This window comes from Neomonachus schauinslandi, chromosome X (genome assembly GCF_002201575.2).
Source record: "Neomonachus schauinslandi chromosome X, ASM220157v2, whole genome shotgun sequence".
NCBI classification, from domain to species: Eukaryota; Metazoa; Chordata; class Mammalia; order Carnivora; family Phocidae; genus Neomonachus; species Neomonachus schauinslandi.
Genome location: NC_058419.1, coordinates 114,614,218 through 114,632,637, shown reverse-complemented (window position 1 = coordinate 114,632,637; position 18,420 = coordinate 114,614,218). Strand labels below are relative to the sequence as shown.

General features: G+C 41.5%; 2 protein-coding genes across 2 annotated transcripts; one reads left to right on the top strand and one right to left on the bottom strand.

Annotated features, from left to right (window-relative positions):
- Positions 1 to 631: 631 nt before the first annotated feature.
- CLTRN (collectrin, amino acid transport regulator) lies at positions 632 to 15,319 on the bottom strand. Its single transcript, XM_021680822.2, has 3 exons — positions 15,177 to 15,319; positions 9,993 to 10,187; positions 632 to 1,075 (listed from the first exon to the last, which is right to left on the bottom strand). Exons 1-3 carry the CDS (start codon positions 15,317 to 15,319, stop codon positions 919 to 921), a joined length of 495 nt encoding a protein of 164 aa, XP_021536497.2. The 3' UTR covers positions 632 to 918.
- Positions 15,320 to 16,283: 964 nt separating this feature from the next.
- LOC110572661 (POM121-like protein 2) lies at positions 16,284 to 17,316 on the top strand. The gene has a single exon (XM_044911631.1). The coding sequence runs from the start codon at positions 16,582 to 16,584 to the stop codon at positions 17,314 to 17,316; it is 735 nt and encodes a 244-aa protein (XP_044767566.1). The 5' UTR covers positions 16,284 to 16,581.
- The last annotated feature ends 1,104 nt before the right edge of the window (positions 17,317 to 18,420 follow it).

Below are 18,420 nucleotides of genomic sequence, written 5' to 3'. Positions count from 1 at the left end.
CAACTATGGGTGATAGCAGTAGGAGACTGAGCAGCAAATTTTCTTTCTATTCATAAATGTATAATAATTTATTATTAGAGATTAGAAATAGTCATGGCCTATCTGGAAATAAAATGAAGTCTACAAACTATAAGATGTCTTCAAGCAAGGATACACACAACAAAAATAATTCATTTCTAGGGTTGTAGAACAGATTACACATAACTAGTAAAAATTAGGCTTACTAATTTCCACAGTATGAAAATAAATCTCAGACCACAATCAGTCACATAATTAAAAAGAGATGATTAGCACTTTTATTAAATTCACGGAGATTGTACTTTTACAAATTGCAGAAATAGTCAACCAATAGGGCTGCCTTATTAGAGAATGATAGAGAATAAGTTAAGTATTGGTATGATAACAGGATCAAATTCCACCTTGTGTATTGACACTCCCACTTTCATCATTCATATCCCATTACAAACATTGTATTTTATTCTTCCTTAGTCATATACAGAGTGATATAAACAATATTCAAAAAGGATCCATTTTCAAAGATTTTTACACCATATTATGCATATTCTCCACTGGAAAAATATCTCTCCATAGGTCTTCAAAGTGTGAAAAAATATATATTTCCGGAAATGCTTAACACTAATGCACTTTTAAACCAATAACTAAAGACACCACATGACTACATTTACACATTGTGTTGTCAGAGAAATATTTTAGAATATTTTGAGTAGTCAACAGCTTACGATTCCAGTGGTCTTCATGGGTATAAATGACGGCCTTTTACTTTCATGCACATGCAAAATTTCTTAGAAAAGAAGAGTGGTGAAACAAAATAGATGATCTGCCCTTGATAATTTATAATGCTCAGCAGTTGCACAGAAACAAGTGTTGAGTTTCTTGGGGAAGCAAAACAGCAGCCCTTCAGAGAGGGGTAAGCCGCTCATCCTCTGTCATGAAGGCATCGTTAATGTGCCCCCCCTTCATGTCCAGAGGATCGCAGGGGATGCCATTCTCAATTGTGATCATGTTTTCACACTTATCTTCAGTGTCATCCACTTCAGATGGTCCTTTGCTCTTCCTAAATGCACACAAAAAGAATGATTGGGGTCTAGAAGAAGAAAGCCTGGTCTTCTGTACAAACATGGAGGGCAAGAGAGGGAAGAGGAAACTTAGAATGGTGAAATAATTGATGGCATTCCATACTTCAAATAAACCACAAAGCTCATAAAGAGCTAATGAGGTGAAAAGTTGCTACAAGATAAGAAATCTACATGGATGGGGCTCATCAATGGATACCCAACCATTGAGTAAGAGATGATTTGGGAACAGAGTATTCACACAGTCTCAGTCTATCACCCCCACAAGCAATGTACTGATTATAGAGATATTTGTATTTTGTCAAGGAAGAAATCTGGTGAACATCACCAAAAATGAGACAAATTGACAAGTGCCTCCAGATATGATGCACTGAGATTTTATCTATAAAATTCTGTGTTCTGTGTTCCTACCCCGCCTCATCACCAATTTTTTTTTTTTTACCTGAATCTCTCAGGAGGAAGTAATCAGACAAGTCCAAATTTTAAAATATTTTTTTTGGTGGGCAATACACCCATATAAATTTTAAAATATTTTATAAAACAGCTGATCTGGACTCAGCACAGAGTAGGCACTCAAGTGATGTGCTTAGAGTTGGATGGACAGACATGGATGGACACAGATAGTTGGCTAGCTAGTTAGACAGACGGATGGATCAATAAATGTAGATCAATGGCTGGTTGGCTGGATGATAAATTAATGGATGGATGGACTAATGCTGCAGGCAAAGTTACTCAGACAGTAGCCCAAGGTAGATCTTGAATAGGATCCACCACAGAAAGAGAAAGAAAGAAAAGAAAAGAGAAGGGAGGGAAGAGAAGGGAGAATATATACACACATAATATTTCTTGTATCTCTTGTATTCTTGCTTTTCCAAATGAATGGAGGAAAATATTTGTTTTCCTACCTTAGGAATTAGGAGTTAGTATAGATTTTGCCAGGCTTAGCTGATGGTTTATTAGATAATTCCAAACAGCTGAGGTTCATAAAGAAAGGTAAAGTATCATTCCAATACTGTAGATTCCACTGTCATCACTTGAAAATATTTTGCTATTAGATATACCACTGTCAGGTGTCACAATTTATCACTACAGGCCTAATGCTAGGTTAGAAGTTGGGGGGGTCCTAGTCCCAGAGACCTAGGAATGGATAAGCTGCTGTGTTTTTCCATCCTCAGGGTAAAGACACTGTACTGGCCATTCTAAGCTTCAGCCATCAGCAATTAGGGCAGGTTGGGGTGAGCACAAAGTTTCATGTGATGAGGAGGTCCGACAGCCAGGTGAAATCACCTACCAGAGGACCAGAATACTTTGCCCCCTCTCTTGTGGACGGGAGTATTGTTACTTTCCATGTCCTCCAAAAGGCAAAAGCAGTTGACATTCTATAACCATCAATCATATCATTTCCATTCATGGTACCCAACATTCATTGAATAACTATGTTTTGAGTTACTACTATGTGTTCAAACAGACAGTCCTTGTCTTAAAGTGAAAAGAAAGGACTTAATAAAAGGGGAAAACTCCAAATTTCACTCATCCTCCCTCCCCATTTTTATGGATTATAAAAAAGAGCAGTGATGTTTCAGTAGGGATGAAGCCCCAGTAGTAACAAATGGATATTTATAAATTATCATCAAAAAATGTGTAGTTCGTGCAAATTCCCCCACACTCACTCCTCACTGGGCTTGGAGTGAATAAGAATTCTCCACAACAATAAACAGATTTTAAACAGTCAAATCTTACTCTAAAATATATATATTGTGTATATAAGTATGAAACTCATATTACAAAAATCTTAGTGGAGGGAGCATTCTAAAGCAGGTGGTAATGCAATGGGAGTCTTAGAAATAGACACCAGCTCCTTCAGTTAAAAAAGTGTTTTTACCAGGGCACCTGGGTGGCTCAGTCGTTAAGCGTCTGCCTTCGGCTCAGGTCATGATCCCAGGGTCCTGGGATCGAGCCCCACATCGGGCTCCCTGCTCTGCGGGAAGCCTGCTTCTCCCTCTCCCATTCCCCCTGCCTGTGTTCCTGCTCTCGCTATCTCTCTCTGTCAAATAAATAAATAAAATCTTTTAAAAAAAAGTGTTTTTACCAAGTTAGATGAAAAATCACAGGGAGCTGGACACATGCAGATCACTGCAAGGAATCTCACTTTCCCCTCCCAACCATAAAGGAGAACTAATCCATTAGGTCTCACAAAGGAATGGGGAAGAACTAAAAAGAAAGATGCAAACAGACGGGGACAAGTTTGTCTTCTTTAGAAGAAGGATTTCTCAACCAAAAAGATTCTGAGCAAAATGGCTGTGGAAATGCATCTAATGGAGCTGTGCCAGTGCCAAATTAGGCACATATTGTGCTTTTGTGACCTTAGATCCAGTTGTTCAGAGTCTTGGCATTGCCGGGTTCCACAAACTGCAGTGTCAGTAACGTGCTGGCTGGACACAATAAGCGGCTCAAAGGTTATCTAACAGTAATACGGCACTTGGTCACATTTCATAGTGTGTACTGTAATAAACTGATTCACTACCTCTGCACTGCTCTTACTAACAATAATAAAACTTAACTATCTTTCTGGATCATTCTGATTTGATGTTCTGCTTAAAACATGAATTCTTTTTCCTGAAAAATAAAATTGAGTGTTAATGACTTCCTCTGTTCTTGCAATGTCCGGTGGTTTAGGAAGAAGATTTTTTTAAAAAAGTAACTAAAATACCTGAAACTAGTTCTTAAAAACCTTGAGAGTACATACTTCTCATAAGTCCAGAGAGAAGAGCGGCAAAAGAGGGGACCAAAAAAAAGATCAGGTTACCCTCAGAGCTAAGGGGTGTTGAGGAGCAGGGTTTGCTCAAGATAAAGTAGTGGTGGGGCGCCTGGGTGGTTCAGGTGGTTAGGCGTCTGCCTTCTGCTCAGGTTGTGGTCCCGGGGTTCCTGGGATTGAGCTCCGAGTCGGGCTCCCTGCTCAGGGAGCCTGCTTCTCCCTCTCTCTCTGCTGCTCCCCCCGCTCATGCTCTCACTCACGCAAATAAATAAATAAATAAATAAATAAATAAATAAATAAATAAATAAATAAATAAATAAATAAATAAAATCTTTTTAAAAGAAAGATAAGAGGCACCTGGGTGGCTCAGTCATTAAGCATCTGCCTTCAGCTCAGGTCATGATCCCAGGGTCCTGGGATCGAGCCCCCATCAGGCTCCCTGCTCAGAGGGAAGCCTGCTTCCCCCCTCCCACTCCCTCTGCTTGTGTTCCCTTTCTCGCTGTGTCTCTGTCAAATAAACAAATAAAATCTTTCAAAAAAAAAAAAGATAAAGTAGTGGTGGCTGAAAGCACAAAGAATATTTCTGTCTCCCTTCAAACTAGATAGGGCTGAAGAGCCAAGGCCCAAGAATAGCCAGAAAAACAACAAAGGATAGACAAATATGATTTTGAAACAGAACAGAATTAATTATTGGGGAATGAGAACTATCCTCATAATCAGTATGGATGATTCCTGGGGAAAATGTCAGTGTTACTGGAATGATTTCAGTGGGCATTGCAGTCCAGTCAGATTGATGGGCTTTAGGATCCAGCCTATCTGGTTTTAAATACAGTTACGACTAACTTTCTGACCATGTGACTATAGGCAGGTTGCTTTATGTCTGCTGTGTGGTAGTGATAATAATAGTAATTAGTGGGGCGCCTGGGTGGCTCAGTCATTAAGCGTCTGCCTTCGGCTCAGGTCATGATCTCAGGGTCCTGGGTTCGAGCCCCGCATCAGGCTCCCTGCTCCGCGGGAAGCCTGCTTCTCCCTCTCCCACTCCCCCTGCTTGTGTTCCCTCTCTAGCTGTGTCTCTCTCTGTCAAATAAATAAATAAAATCTTTAAAAATAATAATAATGATGATGATAATTAGTAACTACTACATGACAGAAACCAGACTAAGTGCTTTTTTTCTCATTTAGTTCCTATTTATCTCATTTAATCATCTCATTTAATTCCTATTGCAATATTATAAAGATTTTATTATTATCCCTGCTTTTCTTTCTTTTTTTAAAAGACTTTATTTATTTATTTGAGAGAGAGAGCACAGAGGGAGAGTGAGAGGGAGAAGCAGACTCCCGACTGAGCAGAGAGCCCGGGAGGCTTGATCCCAAGACCCTGAGATCATGACCTAAGCCGAAGGCAGACGCTTAAGCAACTGAGCCACCCAGGTGCCCCTTATTATCCCTGTTTTTCAAATGAAGGAGCTAAGACTCAACTATGTAGAGCAGCTTATCTTTGAGAATGGAACAAGATTGGTGAAACCAGTGGACCTAGAACTCTACTTAATCTCCCCAGGCTTCACTCAAAACACATATTTGATTCCTATTGAGTATGTACATTTAAGAACAGCAAAGGAAAACAATTAGCTCTAACATTTCTGATTTTATTTACACATCTATTTTTGAGACTTAATTAAAACTTTGTAAGAATGTGAAATTTCAGTATATGAAAATGTTGGCTGAGCCCCATCCCCTTGTTTGAAAAGCAGTATTTGTAGAAATCTAAATGTATTTCTGCTTACTACTGACCTTATGAGAATAGAATTATAACCAGAAATAAACCAAGTGAATTTACTAATGACTCTGCTCAACTGTGAGCATTAGCTAGGATTCTATGTCCTGAGTCCTTAACCTGGCTTTGTTACCAAGTGCAAGACTATAATCTCCTTGTAGGCAGGGACCATCCACGTTATCTGTGTATGTATCTTCCCTGATAAATACTAGAGCTCCCATCACAGAATGGATGGTCAATAAAGGAATAAGGTATTTTTTACCTCTTTGGGCCTTGGCTTCTGGAGAGATTAATTTAGAGCACTTTCCAGTGTATAAAGCACTTGTGTGTATTCTCTAACTTTGTCTTCTCATCATCATAACTATTTTTTTTAAAGATTTTATTTATTTATTTGACAGAGAGAGACACAGCGAGAGAGGGAACACAAGCAGGGGGAGTGGGAGAGGGAGAAGCAGGCTTCCCGCGGAGCAGGGAGCCCGATGCGGAGCTCGATCCCAGGACCCTGGGATCATGACCTGAGCCGAAGGCAGATGCTTAACGACTGAGCCACCCAGGCGCCCCCATCATCATAATTATTTAAGAAAATATTATCCTCATTTTCCATATGTGACCGGCTCAAGATCACCCAGATAATAAGCACCAGAGCCTGAGACTGGAACCCAAAACCAAGAGTATCAATCCAGTGCTTTGTCTACTAAAACACACATCACACCAACTGCATCACCGTTGTCATTGTCACATCACCATGGCCATCACAACCATTGCTATCGTCATCATTATCATCATCATAAAGCTGAACAGAGAACTAAAACATCTACTTGTGGGCCAGCACTAGACACAGATCTAGTACAGACATCATTGTGGAGTACATGCATTTCATCTTGGGTACCTGCCCAACTACCCAGCTGCCTAATTGTTTCCCAAAAGTAAAAAAAAAAAAATCATTTTGAAGCTTTTTTTCCTTCAACAAGTCTCTCATTTCCACAAACTGCTATTCTCAACTAGATGGTAATAGCAAAGCAACTTCCTCAAATTATTTCACAAGGAGGTGGCATTTGTAATGGTGTGCTAAAGCTGGCTGGTATAGGATTGCGACAGGTGATTGTTAAATATTCAGAAATTTCATACCTGATAGGAAATCAACAAATGCTACAAATCGGGATTTTTTTTTTTTTACAAAGCTGGTTAACCAGTTCACCACTATTATAGTAAACAGTAACCCTGATAAGATCATTTGCTTTTTAACATATGTGTTTGTTAACTAATAAAATCCCAAACAATGAGCCATTGAACTGGAAAATTTTTTATAGTATCATGACAATTTCTGGATGAAAACGAGATCTCTTTTCAGTATCTCTTACAGAAATGGGTTAAGCTGATCTTGGATAATAATACTGTTTATTTAGTGCATGCTAGGTACTTTATACACATTTATCTCATCCAATCTTCATGGAAGCCCTGTGAGATATTATCTTCTTCCTACAGATGGAGAAACAGTCCCATGGAAATTGGATGACTTGACCAAGGTCATTTGACTAAAGGGTACAGCTAGTGTTTGAGTTCACTAGCTTGGCCCCCAATGACTGTATACTTTACAGCCAGCAGCTATGAATAATCAATGTAATGCTGTTACTGAAACAGGTAAAAGAATTGTTAAGGCTTTCCTTGAGAAATTTCCTCAACAGTAAGTTTAAATATGCATATGTCGTAGATGACAGTGGCACTCTTCTCCACAGAAGCAAAATGGTAACTGAGATGACCCTGCAGTCTCTCCTGGCCTTCTAAATGTAAGATTTTGTATAATGCAAACTATGTTTGTTAATATCTAATGTATGGATTGAATTGTTGAGCAAGTCTTTGTCTTCCTCAGGACTAAAGGCATTGGGGGCAACTCCTGCCTTTTCCATGATTAGAAAGGGCTTTCATCACCATTACCAGGGCTCTCCCCACTCCAGACTGCACCCTCTCCACACCTTCGAAGCAATACTTTGCTCAAGAGAAGCCCACCACAGATTGTATCTAACTTAAAACACAACAAATCAATTTATCTTCAGAAGGTTGTCATAACTGTCCTGACTCTATTTGCCAATTAGTGATGCTCTCCAGGTTTATGCAAGAGATTTGTCTGTCTGTTTCCCTAGTCTGAACACAAAATAAATTTGCGAAGGCAAGGTTGTGACAACAGCCTCATTTCTCCTGGGCAACAGATTATGATGCTACACACCCAGTTATTATATTACCGCAGAACCTGCTCAGCAGGAAAGAGATAGCACAAGCTGGAAGACCAGCAAATGGCAGGATAATAAAATAACAGTAACAGCTAACACTTATTGAGCGCTCACCATGGGCCAGGAACCACTCTAAGCACGCCACAGCATTAACTCTTTTTATCCCACCAAGTTCATTATTTCTGGTATACCTCACTGTCACTCTAGCAAAGTTATCTCTGCACAGGCAAGAAAGAAAGATTTAACCAATTCGACACTAGCACCACAAACCATATTCTTCTGAGCTTGGGTTCCCTGACTCATTGCCTGTGCTTCCTGATATGCACATAGTTAATGGGTTACATACAAGAGCAGAATCCAGGATACAAATACTTTGAATCTAAGCAGTATGTCTCACCGTCCATCCTTCTAACTCCTACAGTATACTGTGCTAGTGAGAAAACTGGGAACCAAGGAGATGAAGTGAATTCACAGAGGCTATGATAGTTAGAAATCATAGAATCACAGAATTCTAGGATTAATACAGAACTTAAAAATATTAAACATAAGTAGTCAAATATTGCAAGGGAATCTTCCTTAATATTAAAAAAACTGAAAACAAAACAAACTGACAACTTGTACCAAGGCTCTCTGCATTGCATGTCATGCCAAGATGAAGAAAATCAAGCAAGTACAACTTGATTTTAATCTTTGAGTTTAAGTTGGGGACTAGACATAAATCTCATTTATTCCAGAGCATTTCACTTATCATTTGTGAAAAAAAGTTATAAAGGCCAACATTTGAAATGATTCCCTTCTGCTAGTAACTAGAGTGAGACATGTGGAAAGTAGTAAACCTCCAGAGAAACATTTAGTTGGACCCACACTTGGCCAAACTCATCCCACATGTCTGTGTGGGCATCGACCCTTTTGAAAACCAATGCATGTCCCTGTGATTCCCACTTACCAGAATTCTTCTTCCTTGGTATCAGATGAGGTTTTTAGAAGAATCAAATTGTCTAGTGAAGAGTAAGGACTCTCTCTACTTCCCCTCTGGATCAGAGGTACTGATAAAATTATTTTCTCCTGGGCGCCTGGGTGGCTCAGTTGGTTAAGCGACTGCCTTCGGCTCAGGTCATGATCCTGGAGTCCCTGGATCGAGTCCCGCATCGGGCTCCCTGCTCGGCGGGGAGCCTGCTTCTCCCTCGGACCCTCCCCCCTCTCATGTGCTCTCTGTCTCTCTCATTCTCTCTGTCTCAAATAAATAAATAAAATCTTTAAAAAAAAAAAATTATTTTCTCCTTTCATCATGCTGAGAAATCCTATCCTCCTCTCCTCCTGTCCCACTACCTTAGTAACTTTCCCATTGGTCTGAAATTCTCCCTTGAAGAATTGCAATAATTTAGACAGCAAAGTTTGTAGGTGCCCCAGAATCCAGGTAAAGGAACTCTGGTAGTAGGAATCTCTAAGTTGGAAGCTCTCAAACTAAGTTAATTAGAATAACCTGGATATTCATTAAAATGCATCCCCATCACAGATTTTATTTAGAAAGTCTGCAGTAGGGCAAAGGAACCTACATGTTAAGCAAGTGTTCTGGGTGATTCTGATGCAAGGTGTTGATTCAAAGTTCACTTTGAGGAACATGGTTCCATATAATACTATAGGCACCAGAGGGACAAGCAGTTGTTGAAAGGAGGGAAGTATAGAAGCACAAGAGTATCTGGGACAAGATGGCGGCTATAGGCACTGGGCCAAGAAAAAGCAAGCCAAGCTGAGGATGCATGGAAAAAACTGTGGAACTGCTAGCATTTGGAGGTAGAGGACTATTAAAAATTAACTCTGCCTACCCAAAAAGTCTGCTTAGCTTTGTATATCCAACTTACAAAAGCATAATACAAATATTAAAATCAATTCTTGATATGAAATATTCATATGGTGTAGAATAAGGAAAAAGATAGTAATGGAAGGAGTCAGAGTTAGTAAGGGACACTGGACTCTAAAAAGTCTCTAAACACAAGAGCCTAAGTGATATTCCGATAATCACCAATATTTTCAAAGTTTCAGATTTAAGGCATTATCTTCAGCTTGGGGAAAATCCTCTCCTTATTTTTCCAAGTCATGAGGAAATAGGAAAATCCTCCCTAAATCACTCTGTATCTTACCTTCTACGTTGCCGGATTCCTGATAAAATCAAGAGCAGGACTGCCACTATGACGATGCAAAATATCACACTGAATATAATAATCCAGATGGGTACAGATGGGTCAGTTGGTGGTGCAAGAGTGGAAGGAATTTTTAAAAATTCCAGGGTCTGGTCATTCAAAAAGAAGGCATTGTTGATCCGGTTCCTATTCATTCTACAGTATGATGATTAAAAACAAACAAGAGAGAAAAAAAAATTAGAAACAGAAGGTACAGACCTATCTCTCCATGATTACAATTATCTCTAGAAACAGAGCATCCCTGTAGCAAGAGACCTCAGTTTGACTAGACAGTTTGACGGGGGCAATCATGCTTTGGTACCCTTTTCGAGGCAGTGCTGGCTGCTACTGAAAGGCTCGCCTACTGCCCTCCATAGCTGGGAATGTCCTAGAAGTAACCAGAACTCCTGAGCTTCAAGCTCTGTCCACCATGTTTTATTTCCAGAAAAGTAGCATCTAGATTAAGATGACACAACTCTTTTTAAGGTGGCTTACACAAATACCAACAGCCAGAAGAGGGAAAATTGTGTGGGTGAGAAACATAAGAAGACAAGAAAACTGGGAATAAAAAAGAAAACATGAAGCCAGGAGCAGCTGCAAATCCAACAAATTGATTTTTTTTCATTAATTCAACAAACCTTTGCTGAAAACTTACCAAGTACCAGATATGATGCTAAGTGCTAGAGATACGAAGTGAAATGAAACTACCAAAGCGCTTATAGTCTAGTGCAGTCTAGAAGGATGGCACTTCAGTCCCTCCACAATCCCAGCACAGTGCAAGATGTTCCATGACAGAGCTTAAGTATGACCACGATGGGAGACGGGGGATGGCCAAGAACATCATAGCAAGAAGTCAGGACTGCTTTCCTGAGAAAGCAACTTTTGAGCTTTTGAATTCTTGTTTAGGAATTCTTGAGACCAAAGTGTATAGTGAGCACAGGATTGGAGACAAGGGTATAGTAGATTTGTTCAGGAAACTACAAGTTTTGTACAACTAAAGTCACTGGCGTTTGAGAAGTCCAAAACTCTAGAAAAATATCCAGGTAAATGAGTTACTCTTCCCCAGGGAAAATCTGCATTTTTGGTGGTGGCAGCAATTAGGGAGGGGTTGATAGTGAAGACTTACTTGACTGAAAAGAAATTAAGTGAATTTCTTTTTTTTTTTTTTTTTTTAAAGATTTTATTTATTTATTTGAGAGAGCGAGAATGAGAGAGAGTACATGAGAGGGGGGAGGGTCAGAGAGAGAAGCAGGCTCCTCGCCGAGCAGGGAGCCTGATGTGGGACTCGATCCCGGGACTCCAGGATCATGACCTGAGCCGAAGGCAGTCGCTTAACCAACTGAGCCACCCAGGCGCCCGAAATTAAGTGAATTTCTAACTGGAATTTGCAAACTAGATGAGGAGATTTCTTGGGGATATTGTATGGCCTTGACTGAATTCACACTAGACAAGCTGACTTCATCTGCCTCTAGAGCAGCAATGGAAAATACATATATAATGTGAGCTTCATGTATGACTTCAAATTCTCTAGGAGGTGCATTTTAAGAAAAAGTAAAAAGAAACAGGTGGAATTATTTTAATTTTTTTAAGTAGGCTCCACATCCAACATGGGGCTTGAACTCACGGCCCTAAGATCAAGAGTCACATGGTCTACTGACCAAGCCAGCCAGGTACCCCAAAACTATTTTAATAATTTTTTTGCCCAATATATCCAGAAAAATATAATTTCAATGTAATCAATATTGAGTTGGTTCACATTTTATTTTGTACTCAATCTTTGAAATTTGATGTGTACTTTACACTTAGGGTGTATCTAATCTTGGACTAGCTATATTTCAAGTGCTCAATAGTCACATATGGGGGCTGACTACCATCCTGGACAGTGTAGGTCTTGAACCTGACAGTAACGGCTTGAGAATCTCTGCAGATCAGCACTAGGCTATCAGGAGAGACCTCCTTTAGCAAATAAAAATCAGTGAGGCATGATTATTCACGAATGTGAAAAAGAATCCCAGCCAGATAATCTATAGCAGGGGATAATTCCAATGTAATTTTTTATCATAATACCCTCCAGTTCCATCCATGTCATTGCGAATGGCAAGATTTCATTCTTTTTGATGGCTGAGTAATATTCCAGTGCGTGTGTGTGTGTGTGTGTGTGTGTGTGTGTGTGTGTGCGCGCGCGCGCGCACGTGCACATGTGCACACATCTTCTTTATCCACGGACATCTGGGCTCTTTCCATAGTTTGGCTATTGTCAAACTATGGAAAGTTTCCTTTTTCCATAACCTATCATTGATAATCTGGGAACACAAACCTCTCTACAAAATAATGAACCCCACTACCAAGGTATAGCTCAGAGTAAAATGAGATGTTGCTCTGTATTCTCATTCTATCTACCTGGTTAGTGAACACTTTGCTGTTCTTTTGCCTCTCTGGCTGATTAGAAGTTCTAGATCAGTACAGACTAAATCTCCAACCACCACTGAAATCCCCCATAGGTGTCAACAACATGGATATCTTCCAGCCAAGATTGGCCTGATAAGGCCAGGCCCTCACAACAGAGCTAAAACAGACATCTTAGAACTGGTGGGTCATTCCCTCAAGTAACCCCATAGGTGTGGACACTCTGGGGGAGAGGAAAAAACACCACTGGATGTGATGGCAGATGCCTGGGTTCAAGTCCTCACTCTTCATTTTTCTAGTGTGGTGGCCTCAGCAAATCAATTAGTCTCCCTGAGTCTCAATTCCCTCATTTATAAACCAGGGATAATAATAATCACTCAGGGGCGCCTGGGTGGCTTAGTCAGTAAAGCGTGTGCCTTCAGCTCAGGTCATGATCCCGGATTCCTGGGATTAAGCCCCACGTAGGGCTCCCTGCTCAGCAGGGAGTCTGCTTCTCCCTCTGTCCCTCACCTCTTTCTCTTTCACTCAAATAAATAAATAAAATCTTAAAAAAAATAATTACTCAAAAGTGATTGGCGCTGACATTAAATGCCACAGATGTGCAGGAACACACTTTATGAAGCAGAAAGGGTTATGCAAATATTAAGTGGAACTAGCATTATTTTGCCCAACTCCGCAGATTCTTCAGCCTTGAAATTTCCTATTACCTGTCCTCTAGATGCTGTCCCCTTGCTTTTCATGCTATCCTTCTTTCTTGGTATCGTTCCCTTTATTTTCATACAGTACTGATGAGACCTATCCCTAACATAAATTCTCATTCTCTCAGCCATCCTCACCCCCCTAAGTAGCTTCTGCTGCTAGGACCTTTGACAGAGACATTTTGTTGTGGACATATTCACCTATATCCTCCGCCTCTACCCCCAACACTCACTCTTCTCCCTCACATTAATGGAAGCCTGCTTTCACCGCAGTGCCTTCATTTCCTTGTAGCCCTCCCAGATCATGGGGGAGGGCTTAAATAAAATTCCTTTCCATGTGAAATACAATGTTCTTAATTCTTATTCCCTAAGTGGTGGGTCTTAACAATATTTTTTAGTGGCAAAAGCACAGGAACAATGTAGTTCAAACCTTCTTGTTAAAGCAGATTAAATCATTTCCCACTATAGAGATCCTCAAGGCCTTTGCTTCGGTAAGGGAAATGGATTATTGTTCACACAAAAACCTTTGTCATTAATTACATACTCATTATCTTAAATGTTAATATTTTACAGAGAGCAAATGAGTTCTTATACTAGATATTTCTCCTTGGTAAAGAGAATAATGTGCATTTCAGTAACTTGTAAGTCTGTTGTAAGGGGAGTTACTTTGTTTCATTCTTTCTTTTTCCAGAAATAGTTTATTTTCTGAACTCATTCTTCCAATATACCTTTGCCCAACATTAATCATTTGAAGGATGGGAAGTTTACATGCATAAAGTGCACACTGATTGAAGTAAAAACAAACTGCATCCTTCTTTGAAGTCAAGAATGCACTTCACTTTTGAAAGTTTGTTATGATCACAAGGAGAGGCGGAGAGGAACTCTCAGGAAAAACTGTGTAAAATTTGAAATGGGTAAAAAATATTACTGATTATCTGGTGAATACAACTTTCTGGACAATTTATACCTTCTATTTGTCTTTGAGTTATTTTTGCAGATCTGTAAGTGGTAGAAAACTGACATAATGTAAATGATTTTTGTCCAGAGAAAATCAAGTGAATTGTGTCTGGTAGAATATGATTGATCACTACCTGATGGATAGAATGGTGCATCTTTTTGTAAATGGACATCACCATTCCTTGATTCCCATAGATGCATGGTTCCTTGAAGTCTCCTTTGAACTGGTTTTACTGGTTCCCTCATTAATTAATGAGACAATAAAATCTTTAGTGGCATTTATTTTTAATTTGTATAAGAGTCATGCTCTTACCTTGTTTTTTAAAACGTATCTTTTAAAGGCAAAGACTGTACATTAACTAAAGAAGCTAAGTCCTTAGAGACCCAAAAAATGAGACTATTTTTATTGGTTTTCAAATAAAAGTCAAAGGTATGACTTGTCCTTCAAAACACCTTACATTTATTAACTCATTTAACCTTCTCAGCAACTCTGAGAGTGAGGTACCATAACTATTCCCGTTTATAGATTATAAGAGGAAAACAAAATGAGGGGAAGTAACTTGTCTGTAATCAAGAAACAAAACCAGAATTTAAGACCTACGCATTTGGGCTCTAGAATCCATGTGATAAATCATCACACAACAGCACCGTACAAGATGTTCTTGCCGAAGGAAGACAGCACTGAACATTCATAGCTAATATTTAAACCAGGGATTCTCAGCCACAGCACAATTGACATTTGGGGTTGAATAATTCTTTGTTCTGAGGTGCTGTCCTGTGCATAGTAGGATGTTTAGCAGCACCCCTAACTTCTGTCTATTCAAGACCCCACCTCCCCCATCTCAACTGTGACAACAAAAATGTCTCCAGACATTGCCAAATGTCTCCTTGGAGGCAAAATTGTCCCTGGATGAGAAACACTGATCCAAACTAATCCTTAATACAAGCTAACAAAGTTAAATCTTTCACATATTAATAAATAAATCACTGTGAAGCAGAGAGAGAATTCTTCAAAATTTATGAAAACAGTCAAATCAATCAACAAGCTGATATACCAGTAGAAGACATATTTAGTGATGATTACCTTATGGCTGACTGTATCTCAACAGCAGGAAGGGTGTGATTTTTTGAAGGATCTGTAACCACAAACCAGAATGACACCCGCTGGGTTACATTGCAAAGTAGGACGTGGGAAATTCTGCAGATGATGGTGGAAAAAAAATACATTATAAGCAAATAATGACTAATTCCATTAGAATATCCACTCTGGTGTTATTATCATCTTAAAAAGTGTCTTAGCTATGAATGAAGCCATTTCTACCATTTTAAGAAATGCTTTATTAAGAAGAAAATAACAGGAAATTTCCTTTGTTTCAAAATCAGATACTTGGGATCATTCCCAAAATAAGAATCTACGAAAATGAAAAAATAACAAAAAGTACACAGTAGAGAGTGTTAAGGATCTCATTCTCCATCACCTGTTAGCTGACAGCACCCCTACTTCCCCAACACTGGGCCTCTTTCTGAACCACAGATGCCTTTGGTGTTTCCTCATCAAGCTCTTTTTAGTCTCATCCCGCCTTCCACATCTCAGATCCAGACAAATCAGTTGCCACCCCTTGCTCCAATACATGCTTGCTGTGTTGGCCACACCGCCGTTCCTCTCCCACTCCAGTACTGGAGCGCCAAGCTGAAGTGCTATCACCAATTTCCAGCAGCCTTTAAACACGGTTTCTGCAATTACCTGCTTTCCAAATGTCAACTGGGAATGTGCCACACCACTCTGTATACATACATTACCATTAGATATGACAGGAAAGAAATGACATTAGTGTTCAGATTGGAGACAATTATATATGAATGTATGAAAGATATAAAGGTTGAAAATTATAGGAGAGTCCACATAACTCAACGTTGTCAGGGCTAAAACATAAATCATGAATGGCATTCACCATTTTCTTAAGAGCACAATTGCAAAAAGGGACATTAGCAACCATTCTGGAAGATGGAAGCACACATCCCCTTTACTAATAAACGTAGATTCCTCTTCCTTTTAAAGAGCATCCAAGTGCATTATGTTCATTTATACAGTAATGAAGGAGAGTGCCATTCCATCGGTTTTCTGTAATTTTCAGGACCTGATCGAAATGCCTACATTTTCTCCCTTTCAGTGTCAGGTACAAAAGCCGAAGCCCTCGCGGCCCCTCTGCCTAGAAGCCAAGCGCCTGGGACCTGCAGTGGGAGCTGGAGGTTCCCCTGTCCTCAGTAGCGGCAGGCGCCCGGGGCAGTCGCCACGTCCGCGGGGCCCTGGCCTGGCTCGTGCCGGACCCGTGTCCAGAGGGTTCCTCACGTGAGACCCCACGTGCCGCCCTCGCGCCCTGATACCAACGGTCGCTCTAGCCCTGCGAGTTCCGCGTCCGCAGACACCTGGGGCACTTGTGGAAGCCGGGTTTCCTCGTCGGAGTCCCCGACCCCGCCGCACCGCGAACATGGGCAGCTACCTGAGCAGATACCTGGGCACAGCCAAGGCCGCGCTGCCACGCCCCGCTTGGAGGTGCCGGTCCCTGCGGCCCAGGCCGGCCCACCGCCCCCTGGGCCCGATTCAGAGCCAAGTCATCTCCATCCACCGGGAGCGCTGGATCCGGCGCCGGCCCCGCCCCACCCTGCCGCCCCACCTGGACCACCCCAGAGTTCAGAGGGCGATAGTCCCCAAGGCCTGGAGGCGCTTTCACGGCAAGTCACCCCTCCACACCTTCCTGGGGTTGGATTTCTCTAGCGACCGCGAGAGTTTCATGAAGCAGTGGCTTTGGAAAGCCCAGAACCTCCTAAACATCTGGAACATGGTGACCATCAAAATCACTCCTGCTGAGCGCAGTGGGAGCTTCAGCAGGGGTCCACCCATCCAGGAGCAGCCGGACTCCTGTGCCAAGGAGACCCGGCTGAGGGCTCGGAGCCCGTGCAAGAAAGGAAAGAAGAGGATCCACAGACCTCTCCAGTTTGAAGCCCCCCACGCCAAGAGAAGGAGGCCGAGCCCAGGGGCCAGGCCATCTGCCTTCAAGCCTGTGTGGAAAGATGGAGTGGTCCCTTCCTTTGTGCCCAGGCCTGGGCCTCTGAGAAGGGGCTTCTGCTCCTGGCATCCTGGTGATGGAGCGGACGCCCACCCCGGGCCTGACCTGCTGCCAGGGCACCACCAGGCCACCGCAGAGTCCCCGGGCCTCGGCTGAGGAGCTGATGATCAGCACTCCCCAGGGCCTGGGCCCTCCTGCAGCCTGGGGTCCCCCTTGAATCCTCAGCCAGAGCCCTGCCCCCACCACCTCCTGAGACTCAGCCACAGTTCTTTTACCCTGCTGACCCCTGCTCTACCCCTGCATGAGTGACTGACCCCACCAGTCAGCCCTCACCACCCCAGCAGGCAGCCCCTCCAAGCGCCCAGACCCACCTCCCCTGACCCTGCAGAGTCCACACTGAAGAAACACCGTTGCTTTCAAAACCTCTGCCTTCCTCCTGCCCACCCACTCCTCCTGCCTTTTCCCTGGAAACACTCTTAGCAGGAAGGCATGCTTCTCCCCTATATTCCCAGTTTCTAGAGGAAAACGGTGTTCTTATTTTTAAAATAATAATAAACAACTTCATTATCATACAGAGTGTCTTTGTCTTTCTTGCAAAGGTACATATATCAGGATTTCGTCTACACCATGGATTCTCTACCCTGGCACGGTAAACATTTGGGGCCAGATAATTCTTTGTTGTTCATTGGGTGCTGTCCTCTGCATTGTAGGGTTTTAGCAGAATCCCTGGCCTCTATCCCCTAGGGGCCAGCAGCATACCCACGTTGTGAAAATACAAAAATATTTCCAAACATTGCCATATATTCCAGAGGGAGGTGGGGGGGAGGGGGGGAGGGGGCAGGAAGCACTCCCCAAAAAAACAAAACAAAGCACCACATTGGTGGAAAACCACTGAGGGACAATGACCTCTACTGGCAGAAACAGTCAAGCTTGGTCTCCCAAAATACGCTTCTTTTTTTTTAAGATTTTAAAACACAGCAAAGATACAGAGATGAATAAACTGAAGTGGTACATGTTTGGCAAAATCATTTTCCCCAGGATTGAAGAATGCTGTGGAGTGTGAATGATTCAAATAGATTGGCCCTATTAATCAAGAGAAAATGTAAATTTTTTAAAAAATAAGCTACTCTTTCAAGCTTCTCAGGTTGGCAAAATGAAAATGCTAAATACTATGAAATGCTGGTAAAGATGCTGAGAATTGGAACCCCAGGCAGTGCTGTGGGTGTGAATCTACAGCAGGACTTGGAAGTGTTTCCTAGA

Coding starts and splice junctions, on each gene's coding strand:
- CLTRN (XM_021680822.2), bottom strand. CDS start 15,319: ATGTATTTTTTTTCCACCATCATCTGCAGAATTTCCCACGTCCTACTT. Junction 10,188..15,176: donor GAGATACAGTCAGCCATAAG/GTAATCATCACT, acceptor ATCATACTGTAG/AATGAATAGGAACCGGATCA. Junction 1,076..9,992: donor GGAATCCGGCAACGTAGAAG/GTAAGATACAGA, acceptor GTGTGCATTTAG/GAAGAGCAAAGGACCATCTG.
- LOC110572661 (XM_044911631.1), top strand. CDS start 16,582: ATGGGCAGCTACCTGAGCAGATACCTGGGCACAGCCAAGGCCGCGCTG.